The sequence below is a fragment of the Oryza glaberrima genome, chromosome 10, assembly GCF_000147395.1.
Source record: "Oryza glaberrima chromosome 10, OglaRS2, whole genome shotgun sequence".
Taxonomy (NCBI): Eukaryota; Viridiplantae; Streptophyta; class Magnoliopsida; order Poales; family Poaceae; genus Oryza; species Oryza glaberrima.
This window is the reverse complement of record NC_068335.1, coordinates 13,107,692-13,135,461: the sequence shown is the minus strand read 5'-3', so window position 1 is coordinate 13,135,461 and position 27,770 is coordinate 13,107,692. Positions and strand designations below refer to the sequence as shown.

At 45.1% G+C, this 27,770-nt stretch overlaps 3 protein-coding genes and 1 pseudogene across 3 annotated transcripts; 3 read left to right on the top strand and 1 right to left on the bottom strand.

Moving 5' to 3' along the window:
- Positions 1-318: 318 nt before the first annotated feature.
- Positions 319-1,069, top strand: LOC127753330 (dirigent protein 1-like). The gene has a single exon (XM_052278811.1). The coding sequence runs from the start codon at positions 354-356 to the stop codon at positions 906-908; it is 555 nt and encodes a 184-aa protein (XP_052134771.1). The 5' UTR covers positions 319-353; the 3' UTR covers positions 909-1,069.
- Positions 1,070-11,334: 10,265 nt separating this feature from the next.
- LOC127753492 (dirigent protein 2-like) lies at positions 11,335-12,006 on the top strand (annotated as a pseudogene).
- Positions 12,007-12,502: 496 nt separating this feature from the next.
- On the bottom strand, positions 12,503-21,856 carry LOC127753267 (nuclear transcription factor Y subunit A-5-like). The gene is made up of 6 exons (XM_052278742.1): positions 21,770-21,856; positions 20,653-20,715; positions 20,412-20,509; positions 13,128-13,298; positions 12,857-13,043; positions 12,503-12,771 (listed from the first exon to the last, which is right to left on the bottom strand). The coding sequence occupies exons 2-6, from the start codon at positions 20,684-20,686 to the stop codon at positions 12,761-12,763; spliced, it is 501 nt and encodes a 166-aa protein (XP_052134702.1). The 5' UTR covers positions 20,687-20,715; positions 21,770-21,856; the 3' UTR covers positions 12,503-12,760.
- Positions 21,857-26,023: 4,167 nt separating this feature from the next.
- On the top strand, positions 26,024-27,471 carry LOC127786003 (uncharacterized). The gene has a single exon (XM_052313323.1). The coding sequence runs from the start codon at positions 26,244-26,246 to the stop codon at positions 27,234-27,236; it is 993 nt and encodes a 330-aa protein (XP_052169283.1). The 5' UTR covers positions 26,024-26,243; the 3' UTR covers positions 27,237-27,471.
- The last annotated feature ends 299 nt before the right edge of the window (positions 27,472-27,770 follow it).

Sequence of the window (27,770 nt, the reverse complement as noted above, 5' to 3'; positions counted from 1 at the left end):
TCATTCTCAAATCATTTTTTTAAAAAAATCATTCTATATCCATCCATAATTTATAACACATTTAACATATATTTAATCATATATCCCGCAGTAAAGCATGGGGGAGTCAACTAGTTAAGCTAATACTATCTCTGTCCTAAAATATAACAACTTTTGGCTATAAATCTAGACACACCGTTGTCTAGATCCATAGCTAAAAATGCTTATATTTTGGAACGGAGGGAGTATAATTGTATAATTAAGCTAGTTCTCCTCGTACGTTACATATACATGCAAGAACACACAACCCCTTAACTTAACTTGCCTTTCCTGTGGTAGTGCTCCTCTCTTTCTTCTCTTTGCACTTGCAGCTGATGACGCGCATGGCGGCATCTCACCGTGCAATCCTAGCCCTGATCCTCCTCTTCAGCTCGTCGGCGGCGACAATCGCGGCGGCGCAGCCGGCCGCGGCAGACGGCGGGAGGACGACGCACCTCCACTTCTACATGCACGAGTTCTTCAACGGCGGGCCGAACGGCACGACGGCCAGGGTGGCCCCGCCGGCGCGCAGCGGCGGCTCGCTGTTCGGCTTCGTCAGCGTGGTCGACGACGCGCTCCGCGAGGGCGCCGACCCGGCGTCCCGCCTGGTCGGGCGCGCGCAGGGGCTCGCCGCCGGCACGTCGCTCGCCGACGGCTCGGTCACGACGATGCTGGACTTCGTGTTCACGGACGGGCCGTACAAGGGCAGCACGGTGGCGGCGTTCGGCGTCGGGCTGCCGCTGCCCGGCGGCGCGGCGATGGAGCGGCCGGTGGTCGGCGGCACGGGCGCGTTCCGGATGGCGCGAGGGTACACGCTCAGCAGGACGGTGAAGACGGCGGACCCAAACAGCCAGCTCATCCTCGAGTACGACGTCTACATTTCTCATTAGCCTTTGTGATAATCGATCTCGCTTGTTCTTCCAAATTATCTACTTAACCTGTAATTACTGTGATTGTGTTTGCTACGTTTGATCAATCTGAATACGGATGTATTTGTTTTTCTGGGAATGGTGTCGGGTTGATCTGTCTAAAAAATCAATCAGATCATTAGTGGAATATTAAGTTATATGTCGTGGACATAAAATACACAACTATATAAAAAAGATCATTGGTGCTGATTAGAAAAACCACCGTAGGTACCATTTTATCAACCGGCACCACGGAAGCAGCATGGGTAAGGAACCACATCTGTACCAGATTGACAACCGGCACGAATAAAAACGCGACACATGAAAAAAAATCGGGTCGATGAATCGGCTACCGATCACACTACTAGAAAAAGCATTTTTCCCGACGTGGGGGTCTTTTTCGTTGTCCGCCTGCAAAAATATATTTTTGCATGCGGACTCCTGCGAAAATCGTACCTACCCAAAAAAAAAATCTAAGTCCTTATCTTCTCCTCTCACCTCCTCCCCACCACTCCTTATCCTCTCAACTCTCTCTCTCTCTCTCCCTCTCCCTCAACACTTCTATCCCCATGCCCGTCCGGTCCCCTCCCCTCCCCTCCCTCCCTACCCGCGGAAGGCGACTGCGGCGAGGCGAGGCGAGGCGTGGGGCCGGCGAGGCGCGGGTCCGGCCATGGCGACTCGCGGGACGGCGACGACAGCTCCCGGCGCCGCTCCCCTCCCCTCCCCTCCCAGATCCGACTAGAGGGAGGCCGGGGGAGGGCGGCGGCGGCGAGGGGAGGCGCGGGGCGGCAACGACGACGCACGGGGTGGCGGCGGCGGCTCCAGCGCGGCTCCCCTCCCCTCCCCTCCCAGATCTGGTCGGAGGGAGGCCGGGGCAGGGTGGCGGCGGTGAGGCGAGGCGCGGGGCGGCGGCGGCGGCGGCGCGGCTCCCCTCCCCTCCCCTCCCCTCCCCTCCCAGATTCGGCCGAAGGGAGGCCGGGGCAGGGCGGCGGCAGCGGCGGCGAGGCGAGGCGCAGGGTCGGCAGGGCGCCAATTTTTTTTGTTCGTCCAGTGGATTTTCGTAGGCGGGTGATTGTGCCGCCTGCGAAAATCATCAATTTTCACAGTCGTTGGTATACAGGTGATCCTTCCCCTGTCTGGGAAAACTACTTTTGGCCGCCTACAAAAATGTTTTTTTATAGTAGTGTTACTCCCAATACCATTGCCCCCCAATTTCTAAAAGGAAAAGGTATGAATAACACACACCCCATCCCGCGGAGCTATCGAGGTCGATCGAATTACTCCCTAATTAAACTTGAAAGCCAGACACTTTGGTTGGACCGAAATTTATGAAATTTCATGATTTTTGGTACTTTCAGACTGAAGTTTTTGAAATTTTAACATATTTTGATTGGATTTGAATAAACTTTGACCAAATTTAACAAACATTTGAGAACATCTGAAAATTTTGGTCGATATATTGATTTGACAGTGGGGTCCGAAATTACCAAAATTGCAATCATTGGGGTGAGGTGACCCCACCTACAGGAATCGGAACCAGGGATTAGAGAAAGAGAGAATAGAATCAACAAACACGTACGGGTCACATCCACTTATCTATCTCCATTAGATTAAGGGTTAATTGGATCTATGCCACGCGAATTGTGGCAAATCAAAAAAATGCCACACCTATTCCGGAATCCGGGTGCATGCCACTATTATTTCGTCAAATTGGAACCATGCCACAATGTACGCCCTGCGCGTACTTTGCCACCGTTTTAGGGTACCGTATTTTCGTATGGACGTTTCTGCCCTTGTGTTCACGTGTGCTTAGACCAGCTCCGGTCCGGCTCGAACAGCTCGGTCGCCATTCGTTCCCCACACCGAAACCCTAGCTTCTTGGAGGCGGCGCAGGCGACGGCGCCGGCGCAATCGACGCGGCGGAAGGCGGCGGAGCAGGGCGGCGGCGCAGGCTACGGCGACGGAGGGCGGCGTCGCAGGCGGCGGCGCAGGCTTCGGCGCCGGAGCAGGGCGGCAGCGCAGGCGAAGGCGGCGGCGGAGCAGGGCGGTGGCGGAGGCTACGACAGCTGAAGGCGGTGGCGCCGGAGCTCCTAGCGACGGCGCAGGCGATCGGCGGCGAGTACGACCTAGCGCGACGGCAAGGCGACAATGGAATCACCTCCTTCCTGGCGCGACGGCAAGGCGACGATGGAATCACCTTCTTCCATCCCCACGCTGAAGTGTGCTTGCGGTGCCTCCGCCACTGTGAAGATTTCGAACACGCCAAGGAATCCTCGACGCCGGTGGCTACAATGCGGCAATTCGGTAAGAACTTGCTTAGTTTCATTGGTTTCATTTCGGTGTCTTAATTCTTAGTTGTTTGCTTAGGGCTGTTGCTTCTTATGGATATGGGAAGACCTGCTGAATGAGTATGCTGAGGAGATGGTTGCGTACTGTCACGCCGGCAAGTACGATCATATGCAAGAAACAATCGACATTCTTCGCGGAGTGTTTAGCGATGAAGAAGCAGTTGGAAGAAGTTAAATTTAGCCGTGCTAGACTTCTATACCTTACCTTAGTGATCACTGTCTTATTTGCTTGTTTAATGGTAGGTAGAAATTAGATGGGAAAAAAATGGATGTATTGTCAACAAGTGTATTTTGGATTGGAAATATGAATGTATTGTCATGTATTGTCCTGTGTATGTACTGTGGTGACCTATATGAATGAAAGAGTATGTTTCATAAGAAAGTATGTGTATGTGCAGTGCTGAACAATATGAATGAAAGTGTATGTTTGAGAAGAAAGTAGTGAATTGTTACAATAATAGAACCATAAAATTTGCAGATTCCTGGGAAAAATTGTCAGATTCCTGTATAGAATCAGTGCCATGCAGACAATTGTCCATCACAAATTTTCAGCAAAGAGATCATTGGTGCATTCCATAATTTCAGTTTACAGCACAGAAATCTTTACAAAAGGAGAGAGCACATGAGTACAGGAAATTTTCAGCAAAAGAGATCATTGATGCATTCCATAATTTCAGTTTTCAGGCTCAACATATGCATACAACAGTACAGACATACATGAGCAACATTACTGGTTCATAGCAGCCTTACTAGCAAAATACTTAAGAGATAGGGCAGGCTACATTGTCACTGCAAATAGGTTACTACAAGTTCATAGGCACACGTGCATTACAAGTTCATCATAGCCATTGGCAATTAGCAAAATACTTAGAGAGGAGGCAGCTGGCATTACAGTCGAAGATAGGTAGATAGGATCCTAACTACTCTAGTTGGTGGTGCACTTGAGGATGCTAGGTCTTTCCTCTTTTGGGGAGTCTTCTTCTTTTTTGGTGTCTTTTTTTTCCTAGGTGTTTTTTTCTTCTTTGGTGCAGAGCAGCTTGCTTCACTTGTTGACACTCCTGGATCATTTCCTTGCCTACACACTTGTCTCTTCCTACAAAAAAGTGAGAATTTTTAGACCATATGGCAAGCATACAAGCCTGAATCTTAGTGACTACAACATAGCACAATATATCAGGAGTGTAACTAACAATAATTATCAAGTTGGGTTTTTTTATCAAGTTGGAGTTAAAGAACACAAACCGCTTGCACAAAGACTAATTAAGAATGGAAGCACAATGACAGCAATATACCCTTTTTGGGGGGTGCAGTGGCTGCTCATATCATCTGCATCTGCAGGTTCAGCCAGCTTGCATGTTTTCTCAAAATGTCCAAATCTTTTACATCTCTTGCATTTCACTCTCTTTCTTCCAGGCTCAAGAAATCCCCTTATTGTCTGTACTCTAGGCCTTCCAGCACCTCTCTTCTGCTTAGGGACATGCACCTTGAAGCCCAAATCAACTACTGGCCACTGTGTCCTGTCAGTCATAGGTGGTACTCTGCCTGCATAAGTTGTCCTGAACATTTGCACACTATAATATGGGCTCACAAAATCTTGTATCCTTCCTCCACTGCTGCATATCCAGGCCAATGCATGCCTGCATGGCTTCCCTGTTATTTGCCAAGCCCTACAGGAGCATTTTTGGTTGTCTAGGTCAACAATTATGCCTTCTAGTCTTGTTGTCAGTATCCACAAGTGTGACCTCTGCAAACCCATCATCACTTCTGGCAATCTTCACTACTTTAAGAAGAGATGTGGCATCATTAAGCTGCTTCATAACACCTGGAATGATTCCATCATCCATTTTATTGCCAACATCTCTTCTAGTGGCCATCTTCTCCATTATTAACTCTCGTATGCTGTCAACAAGTTCATGAGGATGCAGTCCTTTCAGATTTCTGATCTGAGCATTAAAGCTCTCAGAAACATTGTTTGTCAGATAGTTACATTTGTTGCTTTCTCCAAAGCCACATATGTACCAAATTCTTGAATGATGTGGCTGAAGCTAACTGTCCAGTGTATTTTCCAGTCAACTTAGTTGAGTCTACACCCACATATGGCCTACACCCTTGCAAAAAGCCATCTATACATGGTTTTAGAGCTACAAACAAACGCTTGACACTTCCTCTCAATTTCAGCCTTCCAGTTGAAAAGCAACTGAAAACTTTCCTCATATTTACCATGTATCTGTTCTAGTGCTAACTTCATACCTGACCATGCCTTTGAATACTTCAACTTGATCTCATACTATTCTTGCAGCTTCCCCCTTGCATCCTTAGCACCCTTCTTTGGATTGTTCTTCAACCAATCACCAAGCCTATCAGCAACCCAGCCCTGTGTAGCCATCTTGCGCTCTCTTAGTTTGGTAGATTCACATTTGTGTTCAAAGGGAAGAACTGTAATCTGCATGGTATGACATGGTGATAAAAAGTTACTAAAACTAACACTACTTTCAGGAGATGAAAAAATAAATTAACTAAAATAATACATTTATACCTTAATTGTTTTCTTATCATGGATTAGGGAAGCACGTATTCTCCATGGACAGCCTTCAGCGCGACAGGTTGCAATGAATCTTGTTTTATCTGTCTTCAAATCAGCAAACTCAAAACCTTTCTTAATTGCATAATGCCTAACTGCTTTTCTAAAAGATATCATGTCAGGGAATAGAGCATTCTTCACTATATTTGGATTCTCTGGATCATGCAACACTCTAACAACCTGAGGGTCTTCATCAGTGACTTCTACCTCTGGAGCTTCAATCCCTGTGGCAGCAGTCTGAGAGGATTGACCACCAACCCCAATGGCAGCAGGCTGAGAGGATTGGCCAGAGGTGTCAGGTGGCTGAGTAGGTTTTGGAGGCAGATACAACTGCTCATCATTAACACCAACATATTCTTCCTTATTATCAAACATGTCAGGCTCTCTAACATCTGCTTCCACTGTTGTAGGCTGTGCAGAACCTCCAACATTAGTAGCAGCTTGTCCAGAACCATCATTGTGAGAAGGATTCTCAGGTGGGATGATAGCAATGGGCTCATGCACACAACACACAGAAGCAACATCCATGCTTTCCTCAAGAACTGCTACAAGTAGGTGGAACCTGGCCTCGGTTGCATACATCTCGAAAATATCTGGCAAATCAGCGTCCCCTATGAGCCTAACATCCTCACCCAAATTTTTGTTAAAATACCACACTGAGGGAGACTGGTTCGAGCCCCACTTAAACTCAACCCTCAAACTTTCCATTAGGAAATCAAACGAAAAACTCTCTGAATCGATTACCCAATGCCCAGTGCCTCCTTTACTCATGATTTTCCTACCATCAGCATCTACTGTCGCATAGGGTTGCACCCTAACATCGACTGAAAACCAATGCCTACCAACGAATGACAAAACAATAACTCAAATCGCACATACAAAGTTCAAATCGAAACTCAAATCGCAATTTTATCTGCATAAAGAGTTCATGGGGGAAGGTACTCACGGTTTGGAAGCAACCCGTACAAGGGTTTCGCCCAAATACATTGCCAACGCGGTGGGGGATGCAGGCGTAGGCCCCTGCGCACTCATCCTCCCATCGGCGAAGGTCCTCCCCTTCGGCCGTCGTAGCCTCCGCCGCCGGCCTGCTCCGCCGCCTTCGCCTAGGCCGCCGCCCTGCTCCGGCGCCGAAGCCTGCGCCGCCGCCTACGACGCCGCCCTCCATCGCCGTAGCCTGTGTCGCCGCCCTGCTCCGCCGCCGTCAATTGCGCCGGCACCGTTGCCTGCGCCACCTCCAAGAAGCTAGGGTTTCGGTGTGGGGAACGAATGGCGACTGGGCTGTTCGAGCCGGACCCGAGCTGGTCTAAGCACACGTGAACACGAGGGCAGAAACGTCCATAGGAAAATATGGTACCCTAAAACGGTGGCAAAGCGTGCACGGGGCGTACATTGTGGCATGGTTCCAATTTGACGAACTAGTAGTGGCATGCACCCGGATTCCCGAATAGGTGTGGCATTTTTTTGATTTGCCACAATTCGCGTGGCATGGATCCAATTAACCCTTAGATTAAGCCTTCTGCATCTTCTTCTGCTGCTGCGGTGGTGTGGTTGTTGTTGCGAGCTAGACGCTAAAGCCGTCGACGCTGCATTGCTTGTATGTCACTGTCAGTGACTGCCTCCTCAGACTGAAACTAATTATATTTAGAGTATTATTAAATATAGACTACTTATAAAACTAATTATATAAATGAAAGTTAATTCGCGAGACAAATTTTTTAACCCTAATTAATTTATAATTAGAGAATGTTTACTATAGCATCACATAGACTAATCATGGATTAATTAGACTCAATAGATTCGTCTCGTGAATTAGTCCAAGATTATGGATGGATTTTATTAATAGTCTACGTTTAATATTTATAATTAGTGTCCAAACATCCGATGTGATAGGGATCTGGTCTGACGGCGATTACCCAATCCATCGCACCTGGACAGTTCGTTCACACGCAGCTTTCACGATCAGGGCCCTGTTTGGAAGATTAGCCCAGGGCTAATGTTGAGAGCTAATATTTAGTCATGAATTGGTAGGCTAAACATTAGCCTAGGGTGGTATGTTTAGATCCATGGGCTAATTTAAGGCTAAAAGGTGGAGAGAGAGTAGAAAAAGAGGAGAGAGAAGGAGAAAGAGAACTGCTTTTTGATGGTCCCCACACAAAATTAGCCCCATTAGCACCCCTTGGAGGAGCTAATGTTTTGAGGGGGGCTAATTCACATTAGCTCAAAATTAGCCCACCTGTTTAGATTCTTGAGGGCTAGGATTGCAAGTGGGACGGGTTGTGGGCCGTCCCGCCCCGCCCCACAACGGCCGCAAACTCTCTGTGCATGCAAACGGCAACACGCCCCACACGGCTCGCGGGATTGTTCAGCCCGACGGGTGCCGCGGGACAGCCCGCAATGTGCAGACATTCGTTTAATTAGGTTCATCAACCAGCAATAAGACTGGATTATTTCACGTGAAAACAGTTATACAAGCACATAAGCACTCCATGTCCCAAATCAAGCTAGGATTAATCCTAGCAAGAGAAGGAAGAAAGCTATAAAATTGCATATTAAACCTATCAAGAGAGGGAAAAAAATACAAAAATGCAAAAAACAAGAGGGTAGTGAACAGGAAATAGTTTGAAAGCTACTAGCTCAAGAACATGCAAGAGAACTCACAGATTTAGCAGAGCCACAAGCACTAATATTGATAATTGACATGTCAAGTGATTAACAACATCAAACAACTACAATCCTAACACAGATCGACATTGCTCAACTTTGTGTATTATCTTGATTAGAAAATCCTCAATCTCACTCTTCGTAGTATGGTTTAAATTCGATTCCCTGCGCTGAAGTATAAATTGATCAGTCAATACATAACACATTTGATTACTTTGCTTGCACACATCAAACAAATCACAGGAAGTGGCACATCAAACAAATCTTGAACAAGAACCAAAGAAGAAGAAGGAAAAAGAACAGACCGGCCGTCGTCGCTGCCGCACAAGGTGTGCGAGCCAATTGGAACTGCAACTCCCTGCTCCCTTGCCGATGGAGCCCGTAGTGGGTAGAGAGCTGGAGGCGGCAACACGGGCAGCGTTGCAGCGATGGGGGGAGGTGGATTGTTGGAGGAGCGATGGAGGGCGTTCGCTGCTGGATGGATGGGCGACGAGGAAGTCGGCGTCGGCGACGAGAGTAGCGGTGGCTGCGGCGCTGTCTCGCCACCGCCGAATCCAGCGGCATCTCCCCTTCTGGCGTGCCCTAATGCCGTGGCGCCCAGCGGGCTGTGCGGGATGGGCCAAACAATTTTGCAAGGTCCACGCAGGATGACCCGCCCGCAAATTTGCGGGCTTTTTTGTGGGGCAGGACTACGGGCCGAAAAAAAGCCCGCCCCACTTGCACCCCTGTTGAGGGCTAATTTGAGGCTAAAAGGTGAGGGCTAAACATTAGCCCATGGAACCAAATAGGGCCCAGGTCTAATCGGCCGCTTGAGGTGGAGGTGAGAGGAAGTTGGTTTGGGGAGGCGGGCCAGTTTGCCTAGCTAGACTTTTGGGGAGGAGAAGCCAAGCACGAGGATCTATGCGCCGACGTCGCCGGTGATGTGACCCGGGCAGCACGAGGGCATCGGCCTCGGAGCACGTTGAAGCGGCCAACGATGACGCGGGTCCGGTTTCGGCGCCACCGCGTCTAGATCAGGTCTCTCTGCGGCGGAAGCAGTTAGCATGGCGGGGGTGATGGCCGTCCGGGTGAGCTCCACCTCTGCCGCCGGCCACCCGGGCGAGCTCCGCCTCAGCCACCAGTCGCCTCAGCGCACGCGAGAGATAGAGCAAGGGCTGGGGAGGGATTGGGTTGAGGGGGATGGTTGACTGGTGGCCTCCGGGAGGATGGTACCACGTATGCAAGCTCAGATCAAAACGGCTCAAAATAGTGTTTAGAGGGGTTATTTATCCAGTATGAAGAGTTAAAGAGTGGAAAATGTATGGTATTTGAGTTTAGGGGGTAATTCGGTCGACCGTGATAGTTCAGGAGATAATTCATACTTTTTCCTTCCTAAAATAAACATGATTCCCGAATCACAAAATCCCAAAAAAAACATTCACAAATTACAAAATCACAAGAACTATTGGAGCATGGAAGCGGGAGAGAACCACCGCCAACGCCATGTCGGGGAGGGGAAGTAACCGCCGCTTGGGCCGGTGTCGTGGAGGATAAGGGTGGCGAGCGTGCAGGCGACCTCGCCCTTTTCAGAGGAGGGGTTGGAGGCGGAGACTTGCGCCCAGTGATAGGAGGAAGGGATGGGGGATTGTAACTCTGGACTATAGGACCGTACATATAATATCTGGACTACCATTTATCCAGGTTTATTGTCTTAAAAGAGGTCATATCCCCTCCTAGGTTTAGTTTTTTTGGATGGAGGGAGTAGCTAATACTAAATGACAAACCCACCTGGGAAACTGTTTTAAACACTCGGGTGGATCTGGACGTCGATCCACCCGAGTCTTGCATATCATCTAAATGATTATGAAAAATTTTCAAAAAAATTAATATGACAGGTTAATATGTAATATATCATTTCACAAACATGCAAGTTCAAATTCTACTTCTACAAGTTATAAAAAAATAACAAATTTAACTGTGAATATATGTATACTAGTTAGAGCTTAATTTGCTACTTTTTTACAACTTGTAAAAGTCGAATTTAAACTTGCATGTTTATGAAGTGATATATTACATATTAAATTTATTGGCAAAATTTGCTATAGGACACACAAAAAATATATAATTAGCCATGATACACCGAAAAACATGAATTGGCTATAGGACACCGTAAAAGAGTGGTAATTAGTCGGAGGTGGCAGCTCGACACGGGCAGCTATGGTGGACCAAGAAAAGGGGCAGTGTGGCCAGGCGACACGTCCACCCGAGATATTAGAATCTATCTTCAAACCCACCTAGCTAATTCTTTGGTTTGTCTACTTGCATGGTTGTTGTAAAGTCATTGTCAATAGAAAGTAAAATAAGGTCAAAACCCAGCTATCTGCCAGTTAACCTTATACTATATGCAATCGGGGAATGATGTTGCGCATTAGTTAACTTGTCTCCAATTGTTTTCCATAATCATGCGAGTTAGCCGCCCTTAACTAACGATCACGACGTTGACTTCAATCCACACACACACATATATATATATATATATATATATGTATATATATGTATATATATATATATGTATGTATATATATATATATATGTATATATATATATGTATATATATATATATGCAGTGACACTTCATCGAGGTATCGTACTATCGTAGTAGCAAGTATTTCCTCCGTTTCAGAATATAAGACTTTTTACTATTGCTCATATTCTTATAATTGTTAATAAATATATATATATATGTCTAAATTTATTAACATTATTCTTCTGTTTCATGAAACAGTGGGAGTACAGTGTATCGTTATTACATCTTCTCCTTCCAAAGGCAAATTAAATCATGGCGCCATCGCTGCTCGCGCCACGGCTAGCCGTGCCCTTGCTCCTCGTACTCGCGGCAGCGGCAGCGGCGGCGGCAGATGGCGTCGCCGACGCCGGCGCCGGCGCCGGCATGACGCACCTCCACTTCTTCTTCCACGAGGTGTTCACGGCCGGCCCGAACGGCACGACGGCGACGGTTGCTCCGCCGGCGCGCAGCGGCGACGGGAGCTCCTTGGGGTTCGTCGGCGTGGTGGACGACATGCTCCGGGAGGGCGCGGACCCGGCGTCGCGCCTCGTGGGGCGCGCGCAGGGGGTCACCGCCGGCACGTCGCTCGCCGCCGCCGACGGCGCGGGCGCGATCACGACGATGCTGAGCCTGGCGTTCACGGAGGAGGGCCCGTACGCCGGGAGCACGCTGCAGGTGTTCGGCCGCGCGGTGCTGGGCACCGGTGATGGAGCGGCCGGTGGTGGGCGGCACGGGCAAGTTCCGGATGGCGCGGGGTCACACGCTCAGCCGGCGCGTGAACTCGTCGGACCCCGACAACCTCCTCGTCATCGAGTACGACGCCTACGTCACCACGTCTCCCATTTAGCTAGCTAGCTATAGCCTAGCTACCATGGATGGCTAGCTTTGAATTGTGATCGATCTTGTAATGTGGTTGTTTTCTTGATCATATTCTAAATAAACAAAATCGTGTGTTTTGTGATATCTGCATAAACAAATTCAGTGTTGTATGCGTCTATCTTGTGAATGGCTACTCTACGATCGCCGGTAAGCTTGTTAGCTTGGCAGGGCATGTCAAGCTAAGATAGATAATTTAAACCATAGATTAATCATCTAATGACTAAAACAATTGATGCAACATAAACTAAGTGAGAATGAACTATATAGATATATACGATATTATAAAAGATGATGGAGAGATATATTGAAATATTATATGAATTAATTATGTGTGATGATTTAACATGCTTACATTTTAAATCTTTAAACTTTACTAAATTATTAAATTATAGATAATATAGTATATTTGCATGATGATTAAATGTAAAAATTATTAGTGAATAATGATGTGGCATCTCTATATTACTAATATTTAATATTTGGTGGGCTATACTTTACACTTTACATTAAGAGAGTAAGAGAGGATATGTGGGGAACACAAACCAAATAAGAGCCAAACTAGTTCCCAAGACGGTAAATACCGTATTTAAAGTTTAGCACCACACAATTATTTTTTATCAACATTTAAAATGAGTTGCTAAGCACCCCTCAAATAGCTAAGCCAACAAGCACACCGGCCAAATAGTTAAGATAGGGATCATTTGCCATTTGCCACATGAGCAATAATGTGGGTTGCACATGTACGTTCAGCTTCATCTAGAGATTTTTTTTTTCTTCAGATTGTAGCCATTGCGATTGACCTTTGCTGCTATCCATGGCATTAGAGATCTCCTGTGTAATGAGTAAGGTTGCTAAGCAAACAATACTAAATGGTTATTTAAATTATGACAAAATTGTCTTAAGGATAATTCATCACCTGTAAAACCGTTCACATTGCTAGAGTTTTCTGACACTGTAGATGAAGAAGGCGAGGCACTTCCTCCGTTTTTCGATATCTGATCATCCATAGAAAGTTCTAGGGGATGTTCTATGCTAATAAACCGTCCGCCTTTTCCTCTACGCCTCAATTTTGCTTGCTTTTGGCGAGCCTCAACAAGGATCCTCTAAATAAATAAATGTTATATAACAGTTAAGGAGCATACGAAAGCATCCATACAAGAACAAATTAGAAAAGTAAAATACAAAACCTTTCGAATTGCTGCTACTTTATCTTCTGATCCAACAATTTTTCGACGTTGTCTCCTTCGGATAATTGCATGGTACTGCTTTGCATTCACATATATAGGCTCATCATCAGCATGTTCTGTAGGTAGTGGTAGCAGTGGAGTACACTTCATACCCTTGGTAGGTATGTGTTCCTGTATACAGTTGTTACAAAACTTTCTTAAAACTATGAACAATGAAGACGATTATTGCTTCAAATCGGAAGGATGTTAGGGTTTAGCACTCGAGAGCGCGGGGAGTCCTCGGCGACGGCGGATCGCCGCCGCCCGTCGCCTCGCCGGTGGCCGGTGGGTTTCACGCACAAGGACGTCCTCACGGAGGCGGCGCGCGGACCGTGTCGCGTGGCGCGTAAGCTAGAAGAATTTTGTCCCAAGGGTCGCAATGGCGGTGCTAGCCCGAAGGCTACAGTAAAGCCCAGGGACACATGTGAGTATCTCGAGGTCGCCCATGGTGGAGGTAGCCCATTGGCTACAGTGAAGCCCAGGGGGATCTCGGGAGCCCATCCAAGGAACTCGAGGACACCCCAATTTCCTGAAGCGAATCTCTCGCTGGAAGATATTTTTCCTCGTGTTTCCCCTTCTGGATCGCAGAATTGGATCTGGGTGAGGCGTGGAGCGACACAGCCAAACCTAGGGTTTCCAGCGCGAGCGGAAGAAATCCGACGATTTGGTGGCTTAGCTCGTCGGATCTAGAGAGTTCCGGAGCGGAAGTGTGATCACCGATCATTTGCCCAAGTCGTCATGGAGCGGCGTCCGCCGATTCGGGCGGACTGGCAAGCTAACAAGCGTCGGGCGATGGAGCAAGGCGGAGGTGACTGGGGGATCCACGACGTCCGGGAGGAGGAGGGCCTCCGGCGTCCACTCCCCAATCAACCAAGGGTGAATCAAAATGTCAGGCCTCAAGGTCGTCAAGCTGCGGAGATGGAGCGTGGAGCTGGTACGATGAAGATCAAGTGCTTCAAATGTGGCCGTGAAGGTCACCACTAGGCAAACTATACTAATCCCCCCCTCTGTTACTCTTGCCACAATACTGGACACATTGCTTCTCATTGCCCGCTGATTTCTGCTAAAAGATGTGTTAAGCTCTGTGGATTTGGGATCCCAGGGCAAGGGTTCTATAGTTTGCAAGTAGAGATTTCTGACGCAGAGGTGGCTAGAGCTCCTGTGAGAGGTATTTTGACAGTGATTCAGGGGGAAGCTTCTGTGAGTAAAGTGCTAGCTGAACTGAAACACTTGTTTGTAGGTTTAACTTGGGATTGGAAAATTAAGCAGCTAAATGCTAAAGAATTTCTCAAAAACTTCCCTTCAGATGAAGTTAGGAGTCAGATTTCAACTTGCAAGAGCTTTGACTTTGAGACATCCCAGATTAAAGCTAGTGTGGTGGAGACTGGTATAACTGAAGAAGCTGTTGATGAATTAGTGGCTGTCTGGGTGAAAATCTATGGGATTCCAAAAATGGCCAGATCAGAAGGCTATATCAAATCTATTGTGGAGCTGGTTGGGGAGTTTGAGGCTGTAGAGGTTGCAAGTATCAGGAGAGATGGTCCAGTAAGGGTGAGAGTTGCCTGTAAGGATCCTAGAGAGCTACATTTCTCTATTCATCTGTACATAAACAAGGTGGGTTACATGATTCGTTGGGAACCTAAGGGGTACTTGCCTTATGAGAATAGACAGAATCCTCCAGATGATGATGACAAAAATGATAAGGATGATGAGGGGCTAGAGGATGATATGAATCTAGATGACGAATTCAAGAATCATGACATCTCTCTAGAGAAAGACCTCTTAAAGGCGAGGGAAGCCAACATGAGAGTAGAGCAGGAGCTTTTTCTGCTCCACCCACTTACAAGGGCAAAGTCAGTTCTAAACAGGGAGGAAGTATAAAAAGGATAGCCTCTAAGAAAACCTCTCTTTTGAAACACCTGACTTATTTGAGAGCTGTACTTCTTTAGTGATCTGGGGAGACAAAAAGCAAGAGATGATTGCAGAGCAGGAATCCCAAGAGTTGGAGGCACCTGAATTGTCCCAAATTGAGACTAGACCCGAGTTCTCAACACTGTTAGAGTTTGATGAGGATCTTGAGAGATGCCAAATCCCTACTGATTCTGACATTGAGAGGCTGAGAGAAGAAGAAGATAGGGAGGAGGAGGACAATTTCCAGGAGGTCTCTAACAGGAAGAAGGGGAAGGCTAAAAGGACTGAACCTGTAGTTACTTCAAGAATGAGCTTAAGACATAGAGAGTTAGCTGCTGTTCCTGTTCCAAAGAGAGCTGAGATCCTGACCCAAAGGAAGAATTTGGAGCAACCAGGTAATAATTCTAATCCCTTTGTGGTTTTTCAATTATTAGACTCTGTTGAATTGAAAAAGATTGTTGTAGCTGCTAATATAGATCTAGGCAGTAACCCTGTTGAGATTGACAACAATATTGAGACTTTAAAAGCCAAAGAGTTAGTCCAAGCTAAGTTAGCTGAGTTGAATTGGAAGAAACAATTGGAGAAACAGAAACCTCAAGCAGGAGATGTTTCTGTTCCTGCAAAGGTGATTGAGTCAGAAGATGTGTCATCCATTAAAGAGTTGGAAATAGATTTGAGAGTTGAAAAAGATGGCATAAGCCCTGAGCCTAACAAGAGAGGTGGAGTGAAGAAACAAAGAAAAAAATGAAAGTCCTTTTTTGGAACATTAGGGGTTTGGGTAACAGTGCAAGAGGTAGACAACTTAGAGAGCTAATCATTGAAAAAGAGGTTGACATTATTTGCATTCAGGAGACTAAGAAAGAGTCCTTATTTGACAGAGATCTGAATACTTTTCAAGGCAATAGAATTTTTAACTGGTCCTGGAAAGCCTCTAGAGGGGCCTCAGGGGGTTTGTTGCTGGGAGTAAACACTGATATTGCTGTGGTAACAGAAACTCATGCAGGGGCTTTTTTTCTTAGTAATGTCATTAAATTGAATTATGATAATTCTTGTTGGGAGATCATGGTGATTTATGGTCATGTGGATAACAATCTGAAACAGGCTTTTCTGGATGAACTGAATTGGCACATTCTTTATAGATCCCATCCTGTGGTGATTGGGGGGGATTTTAATTTGTATAGGTTTGCTAGTGAGAAATCGAACACCAACACTAACTCTAGAAATATGGATATGTTCAATTCTTTCATTGCTAACTTAGATCTGAGAGAGATTTATCGCAATGGCCCTAAATTCACTTGGACTAACAAGCAAGATTCTCTTGTGCAAGAAGTCCTAGATAGGATTCTAGTGACCACTGACTGGGATGATATGTACCCTACTGCTCTTCTTTCCTCTATCTTAAGAGTGGGTTCTGACCACATCCCTCTTCTACTAGATACTTGTGAAGGTATTATAGTCAAGAGTAAGTACTTTAAGTTTGAATCTGCTTGGCTTGCTGAAGAGAGTTTTAAAGAGTTGGTTATTCAGAGGCTGTTACCTAGAGACAATTCTTATATTTTAGAGTTTTGGAATAAAAAACAAAGCAGTCTGAGACGATTCCTGGTAGGATGGGGCAAAAACAATCGCTCTGAAAAGCTGAGGGAGAAAAGAACTTTGCAGTGTAAAATAGAAGAACTTGATAAGAAGGCTTTGACTGAGGAACTGACTTCAGATGAGTGGAATCAGAGATACAGTTGGGAGAATGATCTTGAGCACATCTATGAGATGGAAGAACTTTACTGGCATAAAAGATGTGGAGAGCAATGGATTCTTGAAGGAGATAGAAACATAGAGTTTTTTCACAGAGTTGCTAATGGGAGGAAAAGAAAGTGTCACGTTACATCCTTGATGGATGGAGAAACAGAGTTGACCTCTAAGAGTGAAATCCGAGAGCACATTGTGGAGTACTACAAAACCCTCTTTAGAAATGTCCCCACTGCCAACATTCACTTTTCCCAGGGGGTTTGGGCGAACCACCTCAACCTTTCAGATGCTAGTAAACAAAACCTGACTAGGCCCTTTGTAATGGCAGAGTTAGATAAAGTTATCAATGAAGCTAAACTTAACACAGCTCCCGGCCCTGATGGTTTTAGTGTCCCTTTCTATAGAGCTTTTTGGCCCCAAGTGAAGAATGATTTGTTTGAGATGTTACTCATGCTACACAATGAAGAGCTGGACTTAAAAAGACTTAACTTTGGAGTTATTTCCTTAATTCCTAAGAACAACAATCCCACTGACATAAAACAGTTTAGACCCATTTGTGTTCTTAATGACTGTTTTAAATTCCTAAGTAAGGTGGTGACTAATAGATTGACAGAAGTAGCTAATGAAGTTGTTTCTCAAACACAAACTGCTTTTATCCCTGGTAGATTTATCCTTGAGGGTTGTGTCATTATTCATGAGGTGCTCCACGAGTTGAAAAACAAAAATTCAGAAGGTATTATTCTGAAAATTGACTTCGAGAAAGCGTATGATAAAGTGAATTGGAAGTTTTTAATAGAAGTGATGGAAAGAAAAAATTTCCCAAAGAAGTGGATCAGTTGGATCAAGTCCTGTGTTATGGGAGGTAGAGTTTGTATAAATATAAATGGTGAGAGAACTGACCTTTTTAGAACTTTTAGGGGCCTTAGGCAGGGTGACCCTCTCTCTCCTCTCCTCTTTAATCTTGTGAGTGATGCTCTAGCTGCTATGTTTGATAGTGCCAAAGCTGCTGGAGTTTTATGTGGATTAGTTCCTAACATTTTCCCGGGGGGTATTACTCATCTTCAATATGCGGATGACACAGTCCTATTTGTTGCTAATGATGTTAATCAAATTGTGGCCACAAAGTTCATCCTCTAATGTTTTGAAGAAATGGCTGGTCTTAAAATTAACTTTCACAAAAGCGAGGTGTTCACTGTGGGTTTGGAGACGGTTGATACTATAAGAATAGCTCATATGCTTAACTGTCCAGTGGGTTCCTTTCCTATGAAGTATTTAGGTTTACCTATCAGCCCAGATAAGATCTTGAATCATGATTTTGGCTTCCTGGGTCACAAACTAGAAAAAAGACTAGGTACTTGGGGTGCTGGTACCCTGTCCCACGCAGGAAGAGCTGTACAAATCAATGCTTGTCTCTCTTCTGTCTCTTCCTATGCCATGGAGTTCTATCAGCTTCCTGAGGGGGTTCACAAGAGATTTGATAAGATTAGGAATAGATATTATTGGGCTGGTAACAAACTAAAGGGAAAATACCATATGGTGAGATGGGAGGACATGGCCTTTCCTAAGGATTTTGGGGGCTTAGGGTTTTCTGAAACTAGAAGAATGAATATTGCCCTCTTGGCCAAGTGGATTATTAAGATAGAATCTGATGAAAAGAGCTTGTGTTTAGAGGTGTTAAGGAGGAAATACTTACAAGAAGGAGGTGTGTTCCAGGTGAAAAATGGTGTTGGCTCCCAATTTTGGAGAGGTTTGCTTAATATTAGAAAATGGGTGATTTTGGGTGCTGAATGGAAAGTTGGTGAGGGCTCACATATCTATTTTTGGAAAGATACTTGGGTGGACAATTGCTCTCTGAAAATTAGATTTCCATCCTTATTTGCTATCTGTAACCAACAAGAGGTGACTGTCTACCAGATTGCTAGTGAGGGCACTGATTGTCTCTCTTTCAGAAGATCCTTTGGTCCAGCTGAAATAACTGAATGGGAGGAACTCAAGAAAGTAATTGATAATCTGGAGACTTCCCCTATTCCTGACACTTTACTTTGGGGCTTAGCTACTAACAAGAAATATACCACCAAATCTACGTACAGGACCCTGACCTTTAGGGGTATAAGAGAGGTGAATACTAAGATGTGGAAAAGCCCCTGTCCCATGAAGATTAAACACTTTCTCTGGCTAGCCATTAGAGATAGAATTCAGTCTGCGGAACAACTTAAAAAAAGAGGCTGGAATGGTTCAGAGTTTTGTCAGCTTTGTGGACATTTGGAAACTACCAATCACATCTTGTTTAATTGCGTTATGGCTAGACTTATCTGGTGTATTTACAGAGATGCCTTAGGCTGGAACGTTATTCCTAGGAGTTTGGACGAGTTCTTTTTGCTTTGTGATAGTGATAATTCCCCAACTTCGATTAGATTGCATCTTAGCCTACTTGCTGCTGTGTGCTGGAATTTGTGGCTAACCAGAAATAATATGGTGTTTAGAGATAAATTGTTGTATTCCCCCCTGTCTCTAACTTTTCAAATTGTTGCAAATTTGCTGCAGTGGAAGAAGCTCTTCAGTCCTGAAGAAGAAGCAAGGCTGGAGCTGATGACTGACAGGATCAAGATGGTGTCGACTAGTCTAAGATCTCCAAGAATGGGTGTGGGTTAAAATTCTATCGTTCTGTTGCTTAGTCGTTAGAGTTTTTGTTTCCCAGGTAGATGTTTCCCTGGCTCATGTCATTGTCAGCTTAGAGTTTCGGCTGGAATCTAGATCGTTCGCTACTTGTTCGCCAGTCTGGTTGCTGTTCCTGGTCTGTATTTTGTTGAACTCCTCTTTGTCGCTGGCAACCCCAGCTGAACACTGCCGATGTGGCTTTCAGTAAAAAGCCGGGTCTCTGACCTTTTCTCTAAAAAAAATAAACAATGAAGACTTTATAAGATTTTGGAAAGTTGATTCCCAATGAGTCCCTCAAAATATTGTGGTGGAGACTTCTCATTGGAGTTTCCATCTATATGGAAGTTTTTTTCCCATAACGCTACAGGTGAAAGTTTTATGGTAAAAAGCTTTTAATTCTCCAGGCGGATATGAAAATTTATATTCTCTAGTGAAATTGTAAAAGTTCTCTGATAGATAATTTTACTTTTTTTAAAAGATCTCATAGAAAATTTATATATATAAAGTTTTTTAATAAAACACTTGCTAGAAGTTTTTTGTGCAAGTGCACAACCCGAACTCTTGACCTGAGGTGTCAAGGGGAAAAGCAATATGTGAGATAAAATTGTTGGTGCCAATTAAATATTATTCAAAATCGATGTGAATGCAGTAGACACTAGATGTTTTGTGCAAGTTCACAACCGGAACTGGACCTAAGGTGTTAGGGGAAGAAATCAGTGTGATATAAATTGTTTGTGCCAATCGAATATGCGAGACATTTATCAAGCAATATAATATAAAACTATATTAGAGTTTGGTTTCCTTTTCTGAACCACCATATATAGGATCGGCAGGAGGAAAGAGATTGGGAAATGCCTGAAAATTTAAGAGCATATGGAAATTTCAAATGGTAAAAATTTAGAGTACATTGTTACCGATAAATGGGGAACTCACAAGAGGTTGGTTGCACTCAGGTTTAGGATGCAAATTTTTAGCTTCTAGATTGACTAGGGATAATTCAGTTGACACTTTCCCAGGACCATCAAGCTTACCTATAGCAATAGAAATAAAGTAGCATCATCAGCATGTCATGTATAACCAAATTATACTTCAGCTTTATCATTAATGTACAAGAGGTACAATATTGATATCATATTGCAATATGACAAAATTTAACATGAATAAGAATGCATACGTTGATTGCCCTGGGTGCTTTCACCAAAACCCATTGTATCTGTGGGACTTGCAAGCAGGTGCTCTGAACATGTTGAAATCACTCGATGTCAAGATCAATAATCCATTATACAACAAGGAGTTACAAAGTAGTCAAGAATACAATCACATAGAAAATGTAGCTAACTACTCACCCCATTTTCTTTTATATGACGTTGGTTAATTTAATATTAAATAAACATAGGGAGTAATTTGAATTCAGAGTCGTTAAAACAATTGAATGTACTAAGAATATTTATAGATAAAGAAAGAAGGGAAATCGTCTGTCATAATATAATTTGTGCAATTGTACAAGCTTTGTCAATAGTATGGATTAGAATCTTGAAGATAAAATAAATTTGTTTCCATATTTGCCTAAAAGATTTTCTTCTAATCTTGTGACTATTCGCTTGATTATCTTCATCTCAAAAGTTCTGATATGCTAACCTACTAAATGAAACTCTAATGAACATAATATGTCATTCTCCATATATTTGTTCCAAACACAATATATACAATTGTTATACTTAGAGACTAAATAAATTTAGAAGCAATCATGTGTAAGCAAACACAATGTGCTAAGGAGTAAGGGCTTTAAATTGAAAATCAATTTATTCCATACATTAGCCCAAACATCTAGTTTCAAAACACCTATTCCACTAGCAACACTTCATCTAACAAATCTAACATTCAAAAACATATGGCTCCACCATTTGAGATCTATGTATTTGCAAGCATTTCATAACATTTGCCATAAGAAAGAATTGCACAAGAAAGAATAGACAAGAATATTTGAATAAAAGACCATAAATTCTGCAATCCACATGGTTGGAAAGATATTTATATTAGCATTAGAGTATGAACAAACTTCCATATATTTTATGATGAATATAACCATAGATTGAACACCTTATGATATGTTGAAATAGTCCTTGTAGACACCAAGAAGTTTATGGTCATAACAACCAAAACAAAATCCATGAATTAAAATTGGATCCCATTAGATGCACCAAGATACTCAAACAAGAATATTTGTTCACCCTAGGTACTTGCAGGAGCAAAGTCCACAAAAAATAGAAAGATCAGAAAGAAATAGAAACCTATGAGAGGAATGGATATCCCCTTGTTCTTCTTGAAATCCTTCTGTCGGTCCGCCTCCTTCGTTGTCTCCTATGGCTGCAAGATCATCATCTTCTTATAGATAAAGCCAGGTGTGTGTGGTATTGGTTCATGCAATGTTTATGACACAAAATGACAAAAGAGGTTAGCAACAGATAGATCATCCCACATCAGTTTCCTTGAGTCATCTGGGTTGTAAAATCGTGTCTTGGGTTGCATCATTAGCTGCCCTTTTTTTGGTTTTAGTGAAGGACTTCAAATACAACCCTAACATAATTGTTATTTATATAGTCATTTTAATACTCCCTTCGTACTCGTAAAGGAAGTCGTTTAGGACAATGTTTAAGTCAAACCATGGGAATATAAATCATGAATAACTCTCAAGTTGTTGAGTTTAAAAATGTAAAAATTATATGAATAGATTTGTCTTGAAAAATACTTTCATAAAAGTATACATATATCACTTTTTAATAAATATTTTTATAGAAATAAGAAGTCAAAGTTGTGTTTTGGAGACCGTGTCGCTGTCCTAAACGACTTCTTTTACGAGTACGGAGGGAGTATGACACTATGTATTACAGTTTTTGCTTCAGGCTTTGGGAATGGGAATCATTATTGACATATGTGTTTTCTTATAATGGAGTATGTTATTGTGTTCAGTGCATTATTAACAATGGAGTGCCGTATGTGCTCTTTTACAATGAACGAGTACGTGTATTATTTTTTACAAGGATGCACAATGATTAAACAAAGCCTACTATGGCTAAAGATGCTACAAGAACTTGAGATCAGTGATGATGTGTCTATATTCAACTTGTACATTATTGCATCCGAACACTTCCCAATGTTAGTTTAAATCAGTGAAAATAGAGCAAAATTGTGTATCCCATGAGTTAACATAAATAGCGAAGTGTCCTAACCATTGTGTTGTGTGGTGTGCATCTTTTCCTTCTTGTGTTGAGCATATTATAATTCATTTTTCCCTACGTTCATGTCTACAATGTTTGAACATCGAAACATTGAGATTTGTGCTAACATGACTCTAAAAAATAATTGGATGGTCTAATAATTATATAAGAAATGTTCAGTGTCCTTTTCCTAAAGAGAAAAGGTTGCAGTAGCAACCAGCACATAGAGAAAAATCCAAATTCAAAACATGCAACAGACATCTACATTTGTCTAGTTGTTCTTATTGGAACGCTCCAGCTAATCGGTCGAGTGGACATGCAACGTGTAAAGTTAGTGTGTGAATCATTTTATTTATTTCCTTCTTGGTTGTACTACCTTTTCTACCACACATTGTAGGGGACGATTGCACAAGTCACGAATACTCACATTATAGCTTAGGGGACAACTGCACAAGTCACGAATGCTCGTGCGAGTTAGAAGTATTTCGTTGATGCAAGTGCCTCTCCGAAAAGTAGATTTCAAGAGATAAAACACCGTATCTTTAAAAGCAAGAATGACTTTGTGATCCAATTAAAGCAGCATGTTCCATTTGACCAGATCAATAGACGATGAACAACTAACGAAATATATTTTTTTTGTTTCATTTGGTCAATCACAAAAAAAAAATAGTGATCATACTTCAAAATATTTTATTCAAATGTTGTTAATAAACTAGTAGAGGTTCATGGAGTGACGTCGCAAAATAATTTCATTCTACGCCTAATTGACATCCATTTCAAAAATATATGGACAAATGTGCCATAGGATTTAATTTCATCTGTAACTAGCAATCTGTAATATTTTTCATATTGAGCCGATAGAACTTTATGTAATGATATGACTTGACAGATCGGACTCGTACCAGTGGAACATTGTGTCGAAATTATAAGCACGTAATGATTTAATATATTCATGAACAGATCAAATATGCGCAACATGTCGAAGGTTGCGGAAAGACCAGTTGCTCAGCAGGAATTACTCGCGGTTGCAGGCGTCGATGAAGGCGCGCAGCACGCAAGCGGAGAGGAAGACGAGCCATCATGGACGAACAAGGAGCAGTCGCGCAAAGCACTTCCCAAAAACCTTATTGCCGCCTTCTCCCAGTGCAGGACGTCGAAGGTAGAGGTTCCGGAGACCTACTCTCCCGATCGCCGGTGCACGCCGGCGAGCGGGATGGAGTAGTCTACGAGCTACGGCGCAGCACAGAGTAGGAGGCAAATGATTGATTTCGTGTGTGTTGCGTGAAGGCGGCGGCTCGGTTTATGTAGAGATAGGTCGCTTGATCAGGGCGCCCGCACGATCTCCACTCCACGTAACCGAACCGGATAAGTCGCGCATAACTTATCCGGACTTCACGCCATTTTCACGCACCGGATTTTTCGGAATGTTTCCAAAACGAAACAAAACCGAATTTCCCGCAGCAAAACAAAACTGCAAAAGGAGGCTGCATCTGCGCAACCATTCGATGTCGCGCGCCGCCTGCGAGGCGAGGCGAGCACGCGCATGTGTTCCCCCCACTTCTCTCCACCACACATGCTTCAAGTGGCTAGGAGGGCATCTCCCTTTTAAGGAGGTCCCCCTCTCCTAGAATAAGTAAGGTGGTACTAAAATCTCCAAGCATGCCATCTCATGAGGTGGGCTTTTGTGATTTTTCAAAGAATTAATCTTCAAATGGGGTAAGGCCCATCTATTAATTCCAACACATTGTTCTATTACACCAAGCATAGTTATCATCTCAAAACTCCAGCTGTTACAATCCCATAGTACGAAAGTTACAACTAAAACTTTTTAAGACCATCATCAGTACAAACTTTACAATTCTTTAGTAAGATGAGGGATCGCTTTATCTCCAAAGCTCAATAAGTCTAGGAATTTTCCGGTATCATTAATAGAAAAATGATTTTTCACAACACCTATGATTGACTTATTTTTTCAAGCGGACTATAAAATTCACATTTAAAAAACAACTAGAGGCACCATAGTTCTAGCCCCGCCAGTGGAAAAAGAATTTTACAGGCGACATCCTATATGTACCGCTTGTGGTAACAGCGGACCAACGTGACACAGTTGATAACCATAAAATATTCTAAATCCGATACGAGCCATCCCCCATCACTCATTCAATTTTATCCTCCCCCTTTCCCTCTCCTCGCCCTATCGGTGGCGCAGAAGTAGGACTGTCAACGAGCCGAGCTCGAACGAGCTCGTCTGCTTAAAGCTCGAGCTCGATACAAGCTCGAGCCGAACCTATAAAATGTTCGAGTTTTCCGACAGGCTCGGCTCGAGCTCGACCAAGCTCGAGCTCGACTACCGAGCTTGATTTTTAAGTAAAACAATATATATTTCAAATATAATCTTTAAAAAATAATTAATTTCTAGTTCATCATATTAATAGAAGAGAAAAAAGAATAAAATAAATATATGATGTCAATATAAGACATACAAATAATATATTTTATCTTCTAATTTATTAAATAACAATAAAAATCATATATTACTAGACTCGTTGGAAGCTCGAGCTCGGCTCGACAAAGCTCGCGAGCTTAGGGAGAGGCTCGGGCTCGGCTCGTCTAGAGCTCGAGACGAGCTCGAATCGAGCCTAGGACGAGCCGAGCTCGAGCAGCTCGCGAGCCTCGAGCTTTTTTGACAGCCCTGCGCGGAAGCCTATATTGGTGATGGGGGAGAGGCAGTGATGGCTCGGTGAAAGAGCGACGGCAGGCTTGATGGCGACCGTGGCGAGGGCAGGAGCTCGGGAAGGCAACAACAAGGGCGACCGCTCAGGGGCTGCAGATCGGTGGCGCGGCCCCAGATCCGCCGGTGGACCCCGTTGATTTTTATTTTTATCCTTGTCATTGACATGTGGGTCCCATAAGCTGACTCAGGTAGTTAACAGGGTCAAAGATGCCACGTGGGACAATCTGCCTCCAAAACCGCTCGGGGAGTCAATTTGTAACAGTTTTGGGAGTTGGAGGGTGGTTTTACCCGGTTTTGCAGTTGAGGGATGCGATTCAGCCAGGGTCAAGAGTTGAGGGATAACAAATAAACTTATTCCATCCAAACAGCTACCGTGATCAGATTACGTTGGCCCAGTATTAAAATTTATATGGGCTTTTCGGGGCTGTAAATGAATTAGGCCCAAAATTAGAATTGACACAAACCGGATAAGACTCCCATCTCAGCGTCCGTGAGCTAAGCTACCTACTAATGCCACGTGGCGGCCGTCAAGCGGGCACCTAATCCTCATCTCGTATAAATAAATTCATTTACCCCCCTCGGGATCCGAGAAATTTCCCTCCTCTTCCCACTTGTCACCGCCGTTCGCCTTCCCAACCACGAGACGACCCTGCCCTCGCCGGAGATGCTGCCGTCGGCGACCGGGGACATCGCCGGCGACGTCCACTCGGCGCGAGAGATGCTCCATCCCATCCTCCTTTGACTTCTTGCCGCCGCGGGAGCTTGACTGGATCTGAGCTAGCTGGATTGGTGGGTGGGCGCGTCAAGAAGGGGATGAGCTTTGGCGCCGTTGACGTCGACGATGGCGGCGCCGCGGCGACGGCGGCGGCGAGTGGGGGTGAGGAGGTGAGAGCTATGCCGGCCGAGGTGAGCTGGGAGATGCTTGACAAGTCGCGGTTCTTTCTGCTCGGCGCCGCGCTCTTCTCCGGCGTCTCGGCGGCGCTGTACCCGGCGGTGGTCCTCAAGACGCACCTCCAGGTCTCGCCGCCGCCTGCGGCGGCGGCGTCTACCACGGCGGCGGCGATCCTCCGCCGTCACGGTCCTCGGGGATTCTACCGCGGCTTCGGCGCGTCCCTCGCCGGGACGGTGCCCGCGCGCGCCGTCTACATGGCCGCGCTCGAGGCCACCAAGAGCGCCGTGGGCTCCGCCGCCGTCCGCCTCGGCGTCGCGGAGCCGGCCGCGTCCGCCGCGGCCTCGGCCGCGGGCGGCGTGTCCGCCGCCGTCGCGGCGCAGGTCGTGTGGACCCCCGTCGACGTCGTCAGCCAGCGCCTGATGGTCCAGACCGCCGCCGCCGGGCCCCCGTACCGCGGCGGCGCTGACGCGCTCCGCGGGATCCTCCGCGCCGACGGCGTGCGCGGCCTGTACCGCGGCTTCGGCGTCTCCGTCCTCACCTACGCGCCCTCCAGCGCCGCGTGGTGGGCGTCCTACGCCACGGCGCAGCGCCTCATCTGGCGCGCCCTCGGCCCCGCCCACCACGACAGCCGCGCGTCCGTGGTCGCCGTGCAGGGCGCCAGCGCCGCGGCGGCGGGCGGCGCCGCCGCGCTGGTGACCATGCCGCTCGACACCGTCAAGACGCGGCTCCAGGTCATGGACGGCGGCGGCGCGTCGCTGGCGTCCGAGGCGCGCGCGCTGGTGCGGGAGGGCGGGTGGGGCGCCTGCTACCGCGGCCTGGGGCCGAGGTGGGCGTCCATGTCGCTCTCCGCGGCCACCATGGTCACCGCCTACGAGTTCTTGAAGCGGCTCTCGACCAAGGACACCTCACTCTGATAGAGGCATCGTAGCTGTAACCAGAGCAAACCAGCTTGTGATTTGTAAACTGATAGTAAATCGTATGCACATGTACATATCTAAAGCATCTGCGTTTCACATTGATCTCCTCTACGACATTAGGATGCAAAGGCTAGATTTTGTTGGATTTTTGAAGCTCTCTTTGTAAGTTGTGACGATGATGATGAAAAAGTTTGGTGAAACGAAGAACATGTATATTTGCATTTGATCAAAATGTTATTTGGTGGTTTATGTGATTCAACTGGATTGTTGCATGACCAAATGCTGCTGTGTCCATCACTGTTGGGGATTGCAATGTTACAGTTAGGCGTCACTACTGGGACAGCTGATTGTTGCACCTTGAGATTTTATTTTATTTTTTTACGATGAAAAATTTGATGAAACGAAGAACATACATATTTGCATCTGATAAAAAATGTTGTTGGTGGTTTATGTGATACAACTGGAAGATTGTTTGCATGATCAAATGCTGCTATGTCCATCACTAATTCACTGTTAGGCCATTCACAATGC